At 37.0% G+C, this 18,014-nt stretch overlaps 2 protein-coding genes across 3 annotated transcripts; both read right to left on the bottom strand.

Annotated features, from left to right (window-relative positions):
* Window positions 1–971: 971 nt before the first annotated feature.
* LOC144657407 (uncharacterized) lies at window positions 972–6,161 on the bottom strand. The gene is made up of 2 exons (XM_078517757.1): window positions 6,096–6,161; window positions 972–4,602 (listed from the first exon to the last, which is right to left on the bottom strand). The coding sequence occupies exon 2, from the start codon at window positions 4,573–4,575 to the stop codon at window positions 2,806–2,808; it is 1,770 nt and encodes a 589-aa protein (XP_078373883.1). The 5' UTR covers window positions 4,576–4,602; window positions 6,096–6,161; the 3' UTR covers window positions 972–2,805.
* Window positions 6,162–7,504: 1,343 nt separating this feature from the next.
* On the bottom strand, window positions 7,505–14,059 carry LOC144648705 (uncharacterized). Of its 2 annotated transcripts, none has more exons than XM_078508194.1 (4): window positions 13,927–14,059; window positions 10,269–10,328; window positions 9,156–9,779; window positions 7,505–7,834 (listed from the first exon to the last, which is right to left on the bottom strand). In XM_078508194.1, the coding sequence occupies exons 1-4, from the start codon at window positions 13,994–13,996 to the stop codon at window positions 7,623–7,625; spliced, it is 966 nt and encodes a 321-aa protein (XP_078364320.1). In that variant the 5' UTR covers window positions 13,997–14,059; the 3' UTR covers window positions 7,505–7,622. The 2 variants fall into 2 exon arrangements, with proteins under 2 accessions (XP_078364320.1, XP_078364316.1); XM_078508190.1 differs by lacking the exon at window positions 13,927–14,059 and adding an exon at window positions 12,088–12,246.
* Between the last annotated feature and the right edge of the window lie 3,955 nt (window positions 14,060–18,014).

The following is an 18,014-nucleotide window of genomic DNA, read 5'->3' as shown; positions in this document are numbered from 1 at the left end:
AAAACCTCTCAGACTCGATTGACCTATATCGCGTGATGCTTGATAAATAATCACGCAGGTACATATGCTGTGGTTCAATTTTAATACCCTTGATATATGATAATGAATACAAAACAAAGGAAAATACCAGATAGATTGTACCAAAGGTTAAATTAAACCACAACATATGCGTGCAGACACATATTTAAGTAGAAAATGCCCTCTATTATAGAGTGGCACAGGTAGTACTGTTTTCTGCATAATTATCCTTGGAGACTAGAGGAGGCAATTAATTATGGTATACAAAAAAATATAATATATATGGCAGTTCAAAAACAATTTTGATGCAGGCCCAAGAAACTTGTAATACTTTTCAGGTCACTTACACGACGATACTCTTGGTCACAACATTGGTCTTGCCCGGGAATTCTCGGTGTCAAATGTGTTAACGGGAAAATGGTTATGCGTGCTCGCATAAAATGAATCCACCGTAAAATTTATAAATGTGAATAGTTGCGCGGGCGTCAATTCTGATTACGTGATTTTTGGAAAGAATTATTCTTAAACAGAGATAAAGGTAGAGATAAAGACAAGATATGGTGAACTTCGATACTAAAAGAAGCTTCGATTAAATTTTGTTTTTGGCCATGCCATATATCAATATTAAACATGATGGAAGCATAGTGCCACCGAATAATATGACTTGTGATTTGTCAAGGCTAACGTCTTCCCACACAGCCAAGTCTCCTCCAAGTCTCAAGAAGGTACTAAGAATCGTTAAGCCGCGAAAGATGTCAAACGATAATCTTCTGAAGCAAATTGAACAGAAGTGTATGTGCACCAGGAGAAGATGAAGCCAGCTGGATTGGGCTGAGATTCGAAAGGATAACAGCAACCATACTGAATAAAACTGCACTAAGTGGGAGAGCTGGGGTAAAACGAAAAGAGGGTGCCTAATTACAACGTCATTCATAACTGCAGAAAGCAGGTTGGTCCCAAGTCCTTACAAAGCAGTTGGCCACTGTATTCAATGAGGGATTCTCGAAACCATGGTAACATTAATAGGATATTGCCCATGTTCCTTTCGTCATCTTTAATCACTCAATCTGCTACTGCACTGTTAACACATTCAGTGTAACCCTCTTAAATCCCTTAACTAATTCCCTCGGCTTATTTTAAAAATTTCATTTGTTAGAATGTGTATGCCAATATAATAAGAAACATCACAGCACCATTCGAAAGTATGTACATGCCGGGACATGCCGACATCACAAACAATGACGTAGCTTAGCGTAACATTTCATTTAACTACTATATAAAAAATTTGCACAATATCAAAACCCGAGAAAGACTTTCTGGTCCTTAGCGCCTTCAAGAACATGGTATCTTGTTCTAAAATGCCCCTTTATCTCTTGGGAGTTACCAGACCGGGGGGAGGCACCTCCCTACCTCTACTTTTCCCTATTACGTATAAAACATACGGAAGTTCAGATATTTTCTCGGTGCAATTCGCACTGTTTTAATCATTTTACTTATCAATAATCATTTCATACTACTATATCATACTAAAGAGATGGGAATATGGGTCAAGGCTATCAATGCGCAGCTAAAGTATAGATATATTTTCTATTGGGGAAATACAACTGCACAGATGAATGGTCCAAATTATCGCCTTGCGAATAAACGGAGGGGAAAGATAAGGGTCGCATCTCCACTAATAACTCTCGTTTTTTTTTTTGTTCATTCATCGTTCTTTGCGTTGCTCTCAAACTAACCAAACGCCTGGAACAGGCTACCTTATCTAAGAATATAACGAAGCATTTTAACAACGTGAACAAAATTTACGCGTAATAAAATTAACGCGAATTTAAGAAAAGTTTTAAAAGTTCTGGTTAAATTCTTATCGTAAAAAAGTTAACATCAATAAAATTAAAGCGAATTTTTGAAATTCGCGTTAATATCATGTATCATTAATTTCCTATAATAAGCTAAATGTAAAAGAAAAGCTAGTTGAAGTAGATACAAAAAGAGTTGAATGAATAGTTTAATTTGTCCACTATGACATTGTAAGTGTTCTGGTAGTTCGGAATGGCATATTGATATTAAAGTTATATTTAAGCAGTACGGTTTATGTGTACATTTGAAAATTAGACCGTGACATTTTAACCCCCTTTCCCCCTCCCCCTCTTTGGATACCTCTTTACAAAATTAACTCATTAAGGTTACTTAAATCACAAAATTGCAAAATATTACATGTAATGTTGAAACATATTACAGTGCGACGCGCTGTACCGTTGGCACTTCATAAAGTTCTAAATTTTTTCTCAAACTCATTGAAATTTATAAAGTTAAAACAAAGTTAACCGTGAAGAAGGGCTGGATATCTGGTCTTACTGTTATTGCGTTTGATATGTTACTTGACAACCTTTCGGCATCTTTGTGACAACTTTTAAATGGCCTCTGTTTTCAATGGCCAATAAATGTGATAAGTGAGGTGGAATTGACAATTGTCGTAGAGCAAACGTGGAACTTGACAACTTTGCCTCTCATAGTTCTTGGAATTTTAATGGCCAGTTCAAACAAAAGCCATTAGCAAATGTTGTGAAAAAGATGAGGAGAAGTTGTCAAAAGTCAATCAAAAACTTTATTAAGTGGCAATGGTAAGGAAGGCAGTACTGTAATATGTATACGGCAATAGAAATGTTAATCCTAGATGCCTCTGTAATGTCCTTTAAGATTTAAAATCAAGTACCTGCCATTTTGTTCATGGTTTTCAGGTAATGTTTCGCTGTCTTTCAGGAGAATTGACTTCCAGTCAGCAATCATTCACATTTCGTTGGTTTCATTGTAGCGCTCATCTGTGACTTTCATCACCGCTTCCCAGCGCAAAATGCCCCAGATAGTAAACGTACGGATTGGTGGAGTTTCGTACTGAAAGACATGCGGCTCATACGGTACACACCAGCACTTTTGGAATCGATCATACTTTAAAATGTCACCCCAGAGTGGGCGCGACACCTTGAATCTTACTTTAATCTTTCTTGCACCGGAAGGGATATGAATACGCTTTCCACTTCCTCTCACTTGTTTTGTGATTTCTTTTCCGTTTACAAAAAAGCTTACAATCATTTTAGAGAACCAGAATCCCCGGGATATGTATCTAACATTTCCATCGAAGAGTTTTTCAGTGATGGCTTTGGTAATTGCATCACGCCATTCTTGAGTAAGGCCTTGGCCAACTACGAAGTGCTCTTCGGGGCTTCCACTTTCCACATAATCATCCAGCTGCTTCTCAGTAAACTCAGCCGCTTTCTCGATCACCATTTTCGTGCCCTTCGCAGCCAAAGGACTTGGAATGCTCTTGGCCAGACGGTTTGCTTCCGACGGTTGGGAAACCGGTTCTCCGACTGCTCCTACAAGATCTGCAGACGCAGTAGCAGTTTGAGTACTGGCCATCGCCTTAGCAACACCAATCCCTGCCATAGTTGCAGCTGAGCTTGCAGTAGCTGCAGCAGCTGCATGAACCATTGCCTGTTTAAATGTTACATCCTGTCCATCAACAAACTTTTTCTTAGCATCGGAGACCAGGGATGCCACAGCTCCACTTAAAGCGCCAATAGCTGCCCTACATGCCAGGAACTCACCCAGTTTGAGGGCAGTGGACTGCAAAAGTGCGACTCCTACTGCGGCCCCTCCAGGCATAACTGCAAGTAGGTAACCAATCCCTGTCTTCATTAACCACTTTTGTACGTCGCACCCATTTGCAATGGCCTCCTTACTGATAGTCTGCTTTAACGAAGACAACCCACCCACGATACTAGTGACTAGCCACGGGGATGAGAAACCAGCAGTAAGAACCACTCCCACGATGCCTCCAATTGTAAGCCCAGCCGACAAAGCGAGCAAACCCATCCTCTTAATCCACGCTAACTTTTGCTCCATAGTTTCGTACTCGGGACAAAAGACAGCTTTGAAGCGCTTTACCGACAGCCAGCCGTTGTCGTAGTCAGCCATGTTATTGTATTTTGCACGCTTTTCTCGATCTTGTAGAACGTCGTACGCTACTATCACCTCCCGGGCTACTGCTTCGTCACCATCTTCGTTGAATTCGGGGTGCCATATCCGGAGTTCTCGAATGAGCGCCGTTCTAATTTCTTCATTTTGCTTTTTCTTTGACATGGCACGCACTTCTTCCATGTCTAGCCTTAAAATGTTGTATAGATTACGGCCTCGATCAAGGGATCCTAGCTCTTCGTCCCTGTTCATTTTTCGACGGCATTCCTTTTCCTCTTCTGGATAATTGACAATGTCGTCTTCTTTGAGATTAAGTGTATTTGATATCTTTATTACCCTGTCTCCAACCCATTGCTGAGGTTTTAGTAAGACAACCTTTCTCGGTCGTTTATCTTTGAAGCTTGCGACGACTTCAAACTTGCAATCTTTGTCGCTTGAATGAAGGAACTTAGTATTCGGCCTGATTGATTTTGATGTGTATGGCAGCCAACAAACAACATCCCAGGTGACGTAGAGATTGAGGGTGATTTGAGCTTTCTCCGATTCGTTCATGATTAGCAACGATTTTTGTTTTCGTGCCATTACTGACTGAGCAAGAGTAAAGAGTTCCTGTAGAACGAATAACATGCTGTAAGGATATTGCCAGTCTTATTTTCAAGATACCGAAACGCAAATTTAATGTAACTGAAAGTAATGCATAACTGAAACAGTTGCCTAAGGCTTCTTGCGTTCCTCGTCAGTTGGGAAATTTGAATTCTTCTGCCTCAGTATTGCTCAAGATAATGGAATGCTTTGAAGACGAATTGACTCCGGCCAGGAGAAGCTCTTATATTTAATGCCTACATTAATTCGTTTCCAAAAAAAGCTAGCGAATGCAAAAAGTAATATTAATTGGATAAGAAGACAATAATAAAGATCAACAACAATTTAAAATCAAAATCAAAAATGGTACGGTGGAAAAACGAGAGCAAAAGAATTAGGACAGGCTGAAAATTGACTCGAATCCTGCTATGATTAAACTCCGTGTCCACCTGACGAACAATCTCTTTTGTAGTCCTTCTTAGAACTGTTTAGCGAGTTCCAGGAACCGGCTACGGTAGTCCAATACGAAACAGACTAACACATAACAGTGACATATGATTCTTCTGTAATCAATCTCCATTATAATCCATTTCAGACAAACATTATTCTTATGTTGTGCATAGCTAGGAAACCAACTTTAAAAATTCTTTAACTGTTTCACTGGTTGAAGCAATTATTTTTGTAGTTTCAACAAACGGATTTTTTATGCTAATTTGTGTCAATTTTAACAAATGGAAGCTAAGTCTAAAGAAAACACAACTTCGATTAAATTTTCGTTTTAGGGCCTCCTTGGATTTAACTGGTTATGTGTATCGAAAAAGCTTTGCTGCCTTACAGTTTGCATTTGCCGATAAAAAATCAATCTTTTTTTCTTTGACCCCGTTCATGCTAATAAATAAATTTAATGGAACAACATGGCATCTATATCAACACTTGGATAGGTAGATGAAAATATTAGCGACCTTAGTAACGGTGGAATGCAAGGAATATGCCTTCCCGTTTTTGCAGTTTCGAGAGACTGTTCGCTCTACGTACTTCAGTTATGCCATCTGGCATTTAAAGGACAATATTAATGTTTTAAGCTTAATTCTCTGGATTGAATAGAACATATTTGCAGCCAGGCAGAGAAATGAGTACGATTTTCTACCTAATACGTGCAAGCAAACAAACACAATTCCTCGAAATCTCACACCTTGCAACGATTCCCAAGCTTAAAACGAATTAACGAATCCGGAAACGGCAATACCATAAAAATACAGAGATAAAAAGTTCATAAGAGGTGCATAAACCTTTTTCAGTTTGTAGTAAAAGTGTAAAATGTGTTTGATTTTCTGGAGCGAGACGCGATTTCTGGAGCGGGACTCGCCCGCCCTGCAGTCCTTTAACGTTACATGTTTCTAAGAAAGTTTCATGTAAACAGTTATGGATGCGTAGTATTGAATTGGTGAGCAGGTCCTTGCGGCTACTTTAATTAATCGCATCCCTTCATGCAATTATTCAAGGGAGGCAAACGAACTTACCTGAGCAAAACTGCCGAACTCTAAAGTAACGAACGCTAAATGACTACGTTGCAGTAATACAACATTCCGACAGTATTAAACGACAGGAAATAAAAAACTATTAGACTCACTGAACCATAACGGAAGCCCCATAAGGGGTTATCAGGATACGGGACATTTGGGTGAAAAATTATAAGGATACGGATATTTTTTAGGGGGGAGGAATTAAAGGGATATGGGATATTTAGAATAGAAATTCCAGGATATAAATCATAAAACTTGGGGATACAAACCACGGGAATTAACGGGATACGGGATATTTAGGGAAAAAAAACCCGGACACCCGCCCCCCGCCCCCCACCAACCCCCACCCCCCCATGGGGCCTTATATCGCGTAATGCATGGCCAATAAACACGCACGTGATAATGGGTCACAAATGTATATAATTCTGAGAACCAAGATACCTGGAATGCTGATCATGTCACTTACATGTGTAAACGGGATACATTAGGATAAATAATTTCAAATGCATAGAATAAGATCTGAATAACTAAAATAAATGTTTAATTCCTTTAAAGGAATAAAAAAATCGTTCGTGGTTTCAACTGAGTTACGAATTATTGGTGAGAGTTTAGCTCGAAGCTCAATTGTTAGAAATAGGTATCTAAACTTTGAGCAGGAGGAAATGGAAGAGGAATGGGAAGAAGCTAGGCAATGTTACATGAAGTAGCCACCAGTTACAAAGTGGGACAATAATTCAGTCTGGTTAGCTCATAGCGGTAACGACATCTTTCATTTATTTATCGTTTTAAAAATTTGAACAACTGCGTATTTGCTACTCTTTCTTCATCATCAAAGAGATGCAATCTACAATTAATCACTCCTAAGATGTTTACACAAGTACGAAGAGACATGTTGCAGACACCTGTAGCAGCGTCATATAGCAGAGACAAAATCACAAAATGTATACACACACGAGAAAATGTAGCCGGGACGTGTTGCGGCGGTGCTTCCTTTCGTGTGTGCTTTCCAGAGGACGTGCCGCTACAACATGTCCCTGCCAGATTTTCTCGTTTGTGCCCATGTTGTGATTTTGTTCCTGCTACATGTCGCTGTAACATGTCCCAATGTGTGTCAACACCTTCATGCCAAATCGACTAAGCCACACTTACTTTGATTTCCCAGCTAAGGCATTCATTACCAGCTCCAAGATGGCGGCGTTCAGTTGTCGAGTTTTGGGGAAGATTTCGTAGGGTAATAGCAAACGTTGGAGGCTGAAATTTTGGTGAATAACATATCTTTATGTAAACGTTTTATTGGCGTAAAGAAAATAAATGACATTCTGAAGGGAACTTCTCCTTTAAATAGTTTTTGAACTAATAAAGAAACAATCAAACCAGAGACGAAGTAACAAACAAGTGACTCACGCTTGAGTTTTACAGATACCCTTTTATTTGTTTTAGTGATTCACAGGTTTCTGTGAATCAAATGCCTGTATCTGCATTACAACTGATTTACAGCAACATATGCGGTGTTGATATGAATTCTTAAATAATGGTAGCAGTATGCCTGTTGATGGTCATAAAGCAGACAAATCTGTAAGGGATGGCACCGTTTGCAGCTCTTCTTGGATCTCGAATCCTGTCTCCATTTCCATCCCTGTCAGTCGCGTGAGTTCTTCCAGGTTTGTGAGACCAGTATCCGTTATTATCCAAACGGTACCAGTGATAATCTCGATCATATGGAGAATTTGGATCACCTATACAAGATTAACATTGATTACATTAAATTGTATTTCTTTTCAAATTTACTATTCTGCTTAGATTAAAAAAGTAAATCTGCCAATTTGTAAACAAAAGAAGAAACACTTTTTAAAGCAACTGCGTGAAAAACAGTTTGAAAAACAGTTTGGTTTCTACTGCGTACGTGCACAACCAACAATCTACTTCATAAATTAAGGAAAAGGTATGGACCAGAGTAAAACCATTAAGACAAATACTATATTCCAACAAATGCGAAGTCACATTTTGTGACTTTTACGAAGCAAAAATCTCAACTCATGGGTCGACCGAAATTACATTTGCCGAATGTGACTGTTTGAGAAAGTGATCTTTTCAATCTTTTCATGTACTTATATGACGGTGTTGGATTTAACGTAATAACAAAAAAAATTACAACCTTAATTTATTAATTTATATAGCGCTTTCATTTTAAAATATTCTAATAAAAGGAAATTTACTACAGATATATTTTAAAAGACGAATAAAAAATACTTTTATTCCTAATTAATTTGAGACAGTAAAATAAATGCATTTGTAAAAAAATATTGATCATATATAGTTAAAAAGTTGCCTAGTAAAATAAAAGATCTGTTAAAAACTCGATAGTATAAAATATATTTAGAGCTATGCTAATTAAAATCCCATAATATGAATATCATGCAAAGGAACGGATTGCTTCCTGACGAATTGATTGATTGACTGATTGAATGAATTGATTGATTGATTGATTGATTGATTGTTGCATGCTTAATAACTATATGTATTATTAACGTTTATGTTATACGTTTAATAACTATAGCTTTATGCTAAAAAAAGATATGTATAGATCATTAAAAATAAAAATGGGAAAAACAAGCATTAAGTCATATTTTAAAGTGGGAATTATTTTTCTATTAATAAATACGCTCTCAATCTCGTTTCCTCCCTCATTGGCAGTTATTTTTCAGTGATTTGCCATTTTTTGTGTTCGAATCTGGTCTCGTTGACTCGGATTTCGACAGCAGAAAATACGAAAACTTTTTGGCCCTGTTTCCCGTCCTTGACTCTTAATTAAGTATAAGGTTACAGGTTACTGAGGTACAAGCGCCAAAATCCGACCATATATTCAACAACATTTCTTTTGAGAATTTTAGAAGTTATAGTAATCCTGCAAGAGGATAGAGCAAGTTATCTTGTCTACACGTCGTTACTTTGCTAATTCATTAAGCCCAATTCAACTACCATTTCTGATTGATGATGCCACAGTTTTTTTTTTTTTTTTAAACAAATACAAACGGTCAAGAGGTTTTTTTTACTAACCTTCATAATGTACCAGAGCTACCAAGTGTTCCGGTCCGTCTGGGGCGTTCATCTGAGGTCGGGCAGTTTCAAATTGCAAGCGATCAGCCATTGCCGAAAGTTTGACGTCGTTTGCATTAAACAAACTAGGAAGCGGCCGTCCTCCCCTTCGACCAGGCTGAGCAAAAGTATCGGTCCTGATGGTACTTGCAAAATTGTAGCAGTTATTACGTTCGATATGATTCTCTACGTTCCAATACCAGGGATTGTACGCCGGTGCAAAACGTTTCTTTGCCTGACTTTCAAATACGGCCGAGACTTTTCCACCTTGGATTTCCTTCTGAACAATGCTGTAAATTTTTTCCGATATCATACCTTTAGGTATGCTCTTGAGTAAAAGAAGTTGTAGCTTAACTGTTCCGCGACCTACGATTAACACTTCCGGTTGCTTTTTTCCGTTTTTCACCTCTTGCACAAGAAATCCTTCGAAACCAAGCTTTCCGGGCGCGTTTTCTGGACCATATGATCTTCCACGGTGCAAACCCTTTTTTATATCCATGTACTTTGAATTATTCCGTAAAATCATCCATTGTGGGTCCGGAACACCAGAAAATACCTCCAAAGTCACGATAAAACCGTCAGCGCCTATAAAAACAAATCAAAACCATGGTATTGACATCAGCTGTTTGCATAAATAAACAAACTGAAGGCTTGGATTAAGATGGTTTCCGCACAATTTTCGAGCAATACAGGCAAAAATAAAGTTACCAAAAAGACCTCTTAGCATGGCAACAGTTTTAGTACAGCTAACAAAAACCTGCCAAAAATTGAGCACTCAAGCTGACCCCACGAGAGAAAAATGGATTTGAAGTTGTCTTTATTTCAGTTAAAACGGACGTTTTGCGCCGGTTCAAAACAAAATGCGCGCGTTTTATACATTTTTTCGAGGTTTGACTTTAATTTTCTCGAGAATGCTTTAGAATTTAATTGCGGGGTCTCTAAGACAAATGAATTTTGATGAGATCTTTTAAATAGTATACAAAATGTTGCCGTGCAATGACTGGATTTTTGGTACTTAATTTTCGCACTCATTGCTCGATTTTTCAGCGGAATCCGTCTTAAATTCTATATTACCTGGTGGTATGTCTATGGTAGTTTCAGCAGTTTCCATGGGTTTACTTGTCGTTTTTACCACTGCAACAAAAAAAAAGTAGTTTCAAACGTAATTTATTTTAAAAAAATTGATTTTTTTTAATCCAAATACGTGTCGTGTTGAAATGGGAGAAGGGAGAACGTTCTTTAATAACGTGACATGAATGTTTTTTAAAGCCTTTATAGCTCTTAACTCAAGGACCTCATCAAACCACAGATGAGGGCAGCTTTGGCCACGAACCGCAAGGTACAGTGTTATAAGAGTTTTCGCCTGTAGTCTCAACAATTTCATGGCTTCCCCTTGTGATGTCATTATTGAATATCATACCCAGTCTTGCCCGAGTGGTGACGACAGCACTGATATGTCTAATTTTCCCGGTGTTTTGTTTGGCGTCAGTTTTAAGACAATTTTTGTGGATGTTATTTTCATGCGAACTCTAAGTTCGGTCATTTATGGTGTTGAAGATTGTTTTGAAATTGAACCTGAAAAAAGTTTCCGTCCCTGATTTTATTTATAATTATACTAATAACGAAAACTGCATGGTTTATGACCTAAAATCGATCAAGATCTCATGTCTCGCTAAAACACCCAAGAATGAAAAAAAAAACGAAGCCTAGTAATGTGAAGTAAACTCTTTTCAGTGTATCAGTTAAGAGAAAATGTCAATTGAGACCGCGTGGGTGGTGGCACATGATGAAAAATCAAAATTCTTTATATTTCGCCCAAAGAAAGTCTATGGTAGGCTTAGAAACGTGGTGGGATTTTTGTTCTTCAAATATTTTTTAAACCGGTCAAAAACTACAAATTCTGGTACACAATTGCGTACTCCTCGAAAAGGCACGTACGCCTCTGGAAGACGTTTTGGACAATGATATGGTCGGAAGAATGTAGCCATTGTCTACATTTCAGTGACAGGTAATGTTGTAATTATAAGTATTTTGAGAGCGTTCGCACTCAGCCTTAAAGAGAGCACGAAACAAATTTAAACACCAGGTTTAGAACGTAGTTTCAAGTAATTTGAAGTTTTTCCGGGTAGAAAAATTGTCTTTCGAAAAAGAGCGCCAAATAAAAAATTTCGAGCATACCATACCATAAACTTTCTTTCGGCGGAAATAAAGAATTTGGATTTTTCACCATGTGCTACTTATTCTTTTAGAAAATCCTCTCTATATGGCACATAATGACAACTGTTTATGAACAAGAAAGCAAAGAAACTTAACGCTCTCAAAGGTATTTATCTTCCACATTTAGTTTTTATTGTTGCCAATCAGTGAAAAAGTGTAACCAAACAGCACTAAAACATAAAAAATTCATTAGCTCCCGTTTTTAATGAGCCTAAGTTCTCTATTAAGGCTACCAATCTCAAAAGGACTCTTTTAAAAAAAGAAATAAGCTTCCTGAGTGCTTAATAGAGCTTTTACATGAAATTCGTCAAGTTAATTTGATCTCTAACTTCTCATTACGTGGGTTTCAATTTTCTTCGCGTACTTTTTCTTAAAATTTACAAGCTCTAAAGCACAAAAGGTATTAATATATTAGGAGCTATTCGCCCCTGTTGTGAACTTTACAATTGGATTACACCTATAAAATAGTGTTTGCAACCACATCAAAAAAGTTAAAAAATGGTAAGTGAAACAGATTGCGGAATTTCAATAGACAGAATTCTTCGGTTAACTAGGCCAAAAACGCGCTGAGAGGACTGAAGTTAAAGACATAAACTGTATGCCCAAATGGTATAGTTTTTGTAATTAACTACGTTTAAAACTTAAAGAAATTGGTTTTTATCCCTTTTCTGCTTACCGTTAGCAATTCCTTCAGTAAAAAGGATAGTAAAGCCCAGAAAAACGGTAAAACACCATCGAGTCATCATTGCATCAAAGTGGCTCTTCCAAACAAGTTGTCGGAGGTGTTTCTTTCGACAAACAATTTAACAATGGTCGTAGAATGGATGCGGTCACCAGAGTTTTTGCCGTTCATAATTGATGTAAGTATTTAGGTAATTGAAAAACTAGGGTTTTAAGTGGCCTTCAAAAGATTGTAAGACATTAACCTGTTATTGGGCGTTACGGTTCAGTAGAGCAGAAAAGTGTCATTGCGGTTTGACAACTTAGGTGTTGAGCCATAGTAATTCACGAATTAAAGTACTTCGTTGCATACGAATTATGGCATATGGTAATCTTGGTGAAGGTATGAAAACAAAATTGAATCATTTACTCGATCGGTTAAGTAGTCCAAATAAACTCCAGCTCGATTTGTCTTTCTTAAAACTGACAGGGAGGTTTAAGAGGTTGTTGCAATGCCCTGTCAAACTTATGATCTCAGGCCGGAATGAAAGTAAAAAACATCTTCCCTAAAACATCTTCTCCCTGAACCTCGCTTTTCTCACAAGCATAAAAACAAACCATCTGAAATAAAACTCACGATCAGATATTGCAGTATGTGCTACGGTTTGGTTCAATTTTTATCTTCCTTTATTGATGTGTATGGTAATATGGTAATGAATGTGGAACAATCGAAAATAAATATTGAACCACAACAGTGTAATATATTTTGCAACGTTTAACACAATAAAAAGTACTAACAATGCTATCAAGGATTCGGAGAAAAAAGAATACTTTGCAAAGATAACCAAACAAGTACAAATCCAACAAAAACGAGCAATACAGTATGCTACACTTTGAACAGGAATTTAGATGATAATTTGTTTCTCCTCAGAATTACATACCCGAAGCAAGTATGTGAATACTTTGGAAGATTAAACCCAACGCAGTCGTAAAATACCATCCTGTCATAAGTTTATAAAGTCAAGGAAACCTTGTGCTAGCAATTTAATAAACAATTGTTTGTGGTCACCAGCTATTTTTTCTTTAAAAGTTTCAACATACCTTTTTATGGCCAAAATTGTCCCAACTTGTAACTTTTTTCGTTTCTAAGAGTCGAGCGTATAAAGTTTTATATCAATCTTTCATATAAAAAAAACACTATCGTGAAAATGCGATAAAAAAGATTTCTATAATCAGAGAAATACAGTGCGACATGTTTTACTGTAAACTTGGTATATACAAATGTTTACTTAGTATAAGGTTTTTAATGGTTCTCTCAAAACGTTTTTCTGAGCCGATAGGCGCTTAAACTACAGTTCGATTTATTTGTTATTTGGCTTATTTGAAAGATTTGTCAAAGGGTAAGTCAAGTTTGTGGATCTTAAGGAGACATTCGCTTAAAAAGAAATAAGCTTCCCGATTGCTTAATAGAGCTTTTACATTAAATTCGTCAAGTTAATTTGATTAACTTCTCATTACGTGGGTTTTAATTTTCTTCGCGTACGTTTTCTTAAAATTTACAAGCTCTAAAGTACAAAAGGAATTAATATATTACGAGCTATTCGCCCCTGTTGTGAACTTTACAATTGGATTACACCTATAAAATAGTGTTTGCCACAACATCAAAAAAGTTAAAAAAAGGTAAGTGAAACAGATTGCGGAATTTCAATAGACAGAATTCTTCGGTTAACTAGGCCAAAAACGCGCTGTGAGGACTGAAGGTAAAGACATAAATTGCATGCCCAAATGGTATAGTTTTTGTAATAAACTAAGTTTGAAACTTAAAGATATTGGTTTTTACCCCTTTTCTGCTTACCGCTAGCAATTCCTTCAGTAAAAAGGAGAGTAAAGCCCAGAAAAACTATAAAACACCATCGAGTCATCATTGCCTCAAAGTGGCTCTTCCAAACAAATTGTCGGAGGTGTTTCTTTCGACAACCAATTTCACAATGGTCGTAGAATGGATGCGGTCACCAGAGTTTTTGCCGTTCATAAATGATGTAAGTATTTCGGTAATTGAAAAACTAGAGTTTTAAGTGGCCTTCAAAAGATTGTAAGACATTAACCTGTTATTGGGCGTTACGGTTCAGTAGAGCAGAAAAGTGTCATTGCATTTTGACAACTCAGGTGTTGAGCCATAGTAATTCACGAATTAAAGTACTTCGTTGGATACAAATTATGGCATTTGGTAATCCTGGTGAAGATATGAAAACAAAATTGATTTATTTACTCGATCGGTTAAGTAGTCCAAATAAACTCCAGCTCGATTTGTCTTTCTTAAAACTGACAGGGAGGTTTAAGAGGTTGTTGCAATGCCCTGTCAAACTCATGATCTCAGGCCGGAATGAAAGTAAAAAACATCTTCCCTAAAACATCTTTTCCCTGAACCTCGCTTTTCTCACAAGCATAAAAACAAACCAGCTGAAATAAAACTCACGATCAAATACTGCATTATGTGCTACGTTTTGGTTCAATCTTTATCTTCCTTTATTGATGTGTATGGTAATATGGTAATGAATGTGGAACAATCGACAATAAATATTGAACCACAACAGTGTAATATATTTTGCAACGTTTAACACAATAAAAATACTGACAATGCTATTAAGGATTCGGAGAAAAAAGAATACTTTGCAAAGATAACCAAACAAGTACAAATCCAACAAAAACGAGCAATACAGTTTGAACAGGAATTTAGATGATAATTTGTTTCTCCTCAGAATTACATACCCGAAGCAAGTATGTGAATACTTTGGAAGATTAAACCCATCGCAGTCGTAAAATACCATCCTGTCATAGTTTATAAAGTCAAGGAAACCTTGTGCTAGCAATTTAATAAACAATTGTTTGTGGTCACCAGCTATTTCTTCTTTAAAAAAAGTTTCAACATACCTTTTTATGGCCAAAATTGTCCCAACTTATAACTTTTTTCGTTTCTTAGAGTCGAGCGTATAAAGTTTTATATCAATCTTTCATATAAAGAAAACACTATTGTGGAAATGCGATAAAATTTTTTTCTATAATCAGAGAAATACAGTGCGACATGTTTTACTGTAAACTTGGTATATACAAATGTTTACTTAGTATAAGGTTTTTAATGGTTCTCTCAAAACGTTTTTCTGAGCTGATAGGCGCTTAAACTACAGTTCGATTTATTTGTTCGATCTTTGAATAAAATTAAATTCTCTCGAGATGTTTACTGTTTCATGTCAGTCGAATCTTTGATTGCATTTTGCTTTATGTAGTCACTCTCACTGTACATTGGATATTGCAAATTTTACCTGAAATGTCTTATGGCTGATGGCAGCGTTATGTATTTTCGAAGCAAGTGCAACATAACGCTCGAAACTTCAACTTTTCAAATTCGCCACGGCGGTTCATTTACCTTCATCAATTTTCAGTTAAAAATCAAGTAAGTCTTTATATACTGTCTAAACGTAAATACCTTTTTAAGAGTAAAAAAGGACGTTTTTATTCGAATCGTTGGTAAGGGTTAAATATTGTATTTCGAGCTGATATATTTTCGTTCTCCTCCTGAATAGTCAAAATGAGATTACACTTTGGCTCGCTCAACTGTATCTTCCAACAACAGGTTCTTGTCTTGTGGCCACTTAGCAGCCTTTTTCAGTTGCAACAGCGTACATAATTCATTAACGTGTAAAATATTTTTAACTAAATGTGATTATTTTAGCTGTACCAAGAGAAATGTGTTCTGAAATCTCTAGCACAAACATTCCCTACGACACTGTGTTTTGTGGAGCTTTATTCCAGGTCCTTTGATTTCAAGAACTTCAAGTTGCCGACGGTTAGTCACAACCCCCGAGGAATATGGGGCTATATCGGGTACGTGCCGTGGGATATGGTTGTTGAGGTTTTCAGTCCTTATATAAGGTTTTCTTTTTCCCCTTTTGGCATTGTAATCCCTTTGTGATGCTTTGATAGGGTTCCATTACAGTGTTTACTAACATTGGTAGTGACTAAAAGTCTACCGAAGCGAGAAAGATACGGTCTATTTAAATTGAATGACCGGTTCAATTTTTAACAAAGCGATTTTGTAAAAAATGTTAGTAATGCTTTGTTCTCTTGGTCCTTGTTTTTGGCTGAAACATTGGTATAAACAAATGTTTATTTTACTTAGTATAAGTTGTTTAATGGAAATGAGCGTTAAGTTTTTTTGCGCTGATCTCTCAAAACGTATTTCTTGGCTGATAGACGCTTAAACTACAGTTCGACTTATTTGTTATTTGGCTTATTTGAAAGATTTGTCAAAGGGTAAGCCAAAATAAAATGCAAACTAATTCCTTAAAGATTGAAAGAAGTTTATTACATTTACCTGATCTTTGAATTAAATTAAATTCTCTCGAGATGTTTACTGTTTCGTGTCAGTCGAATCTTTGATTGCATTTTGCTTTATGTAGTCACTCTCACTGTACATTGGATATTGCAAATTTTACCTGAAATGTCTTATGGCTGATGGCAGCGTTACGTTTTATTCGAAACAAGTGCAACATAACGCTCGAAACTTCCGCTTTTCAAATTCGCTACGGCGGTTCATTTACCTTCATCAATTTTCAGTTAATAAACTGTCATTTCAGTCTTAATAAACTGTCTAAACGTAAATACGTTTTTAAGAGTAAAACAAGGGGATCCTTTATTCGAATCGTTGGTAATAGTTAAATATTGTATTTCGAGCAGATATATTTTCGTTCTCCTCCTGAATAGTCAAAATAGTCAACTGTATCCCCCAACAACAGGTTCTTGTCTTGTGGCCACTTGGCAGCTCTTTTCAATTGCAACAGCGTACATAATTCATTAACGTGTAAAATATTATTTAACTACATGTGATTATTTTAGCTGTACCAAGAGAAATGTGTTCTGAAATCTCTAGCAAAAACACTCCCTACGAAATTGTGTTTTGTGGAGCTTTATTCCAGGTCCTTTGATTTCAAGAACTTCAAGTTGCCGACGGTAAGTCACAACCCACCGAGGAATGTGGGGCTATATCGGGTTCGTGCCGTGGGATATGGTTGCTGAGTTTTTCAGTCCTTATATATATAAGGTTTCCTTTTTTTTCCCTTTTGGCATTTTGATGCCAAAATATGGTTCCATTACAGTGGTACTATTTACAGTGGTACTTCTATTTAAATTGAATGACCCTTCCAAGTTTTATCAAAGCGATTTTGTCAGGGGGGGGGGGGGAGGGCGGAAAGAAACGGTCTGGGACCGAGTAGCGATGCTCTCACAACTTGCAAAGCGATCAGTTCACGATGTAGTCAGCGGTTTTTGGACGATGATGCAACAGGCAATATTTTCCCGCGAAATGGAAGCTGCTATGCCGTGGAATCACTTATTATAAAGGGGTTCAATTCTCTTAACTAAAAATCTAAAAGCAGCTTGTTTATCCGAAAATTTCGTCATCGTCGTGTAGTTTTAAGAACGCAGAATTTTGTGATGCCGTGCTACTTTTCAGTGCTAAAATGCAAATGTTTGTACCATGATTTTCAACTGGCCCACATGGGGATTGTAAATGAAGTAAAACAAAGAAAGACCAAGTCAACAAACAACTTCGAAACAATAGAGCAAGAACAATAGCTCCGACCAGCGCGGGAATATTCAATCGCCACGTTTTCATTACCATTCCCATGATGGTTTTATTTCATAACAGACACCACATATTGACACCAAGAACCTTTCCGGAGAAATTTTCGCTGCTTTAAAGACAAAACTTAGAAAGTCTTTTTTATTACTACATATATAAAAAATCGAACTCTCTCACTGGTCCCATGTTGTTATTGTTTTGGTAAGTTCACAAAGAAAGGAGCTGCTCATGCGCCTTAGAGACATCTAACCTGCGATCAGGCTTTCTTTTTTTCGCGGCGGAGGGAAGGAGAAAAAAGGAAAGCC

Source organism: Oculina patagonica, chromosome 1 (assembly GCF_052425735.1).
Source record: "Oculina patagonica isolate OP01 chromosome 1, crgOcupat, whole genome shotgun sequence".
Taxonomy (NCBI): Eukaryota; Metazoa; Cnidaria; class Anthozoa; order Scleractinia; family Oculinidae; genus Oculina; species Oculina patagonica.
Note: the sequence above shows the minus strand (reverse complement) of the source record. Positions and strands in the feature narration are given on the sequence as shown.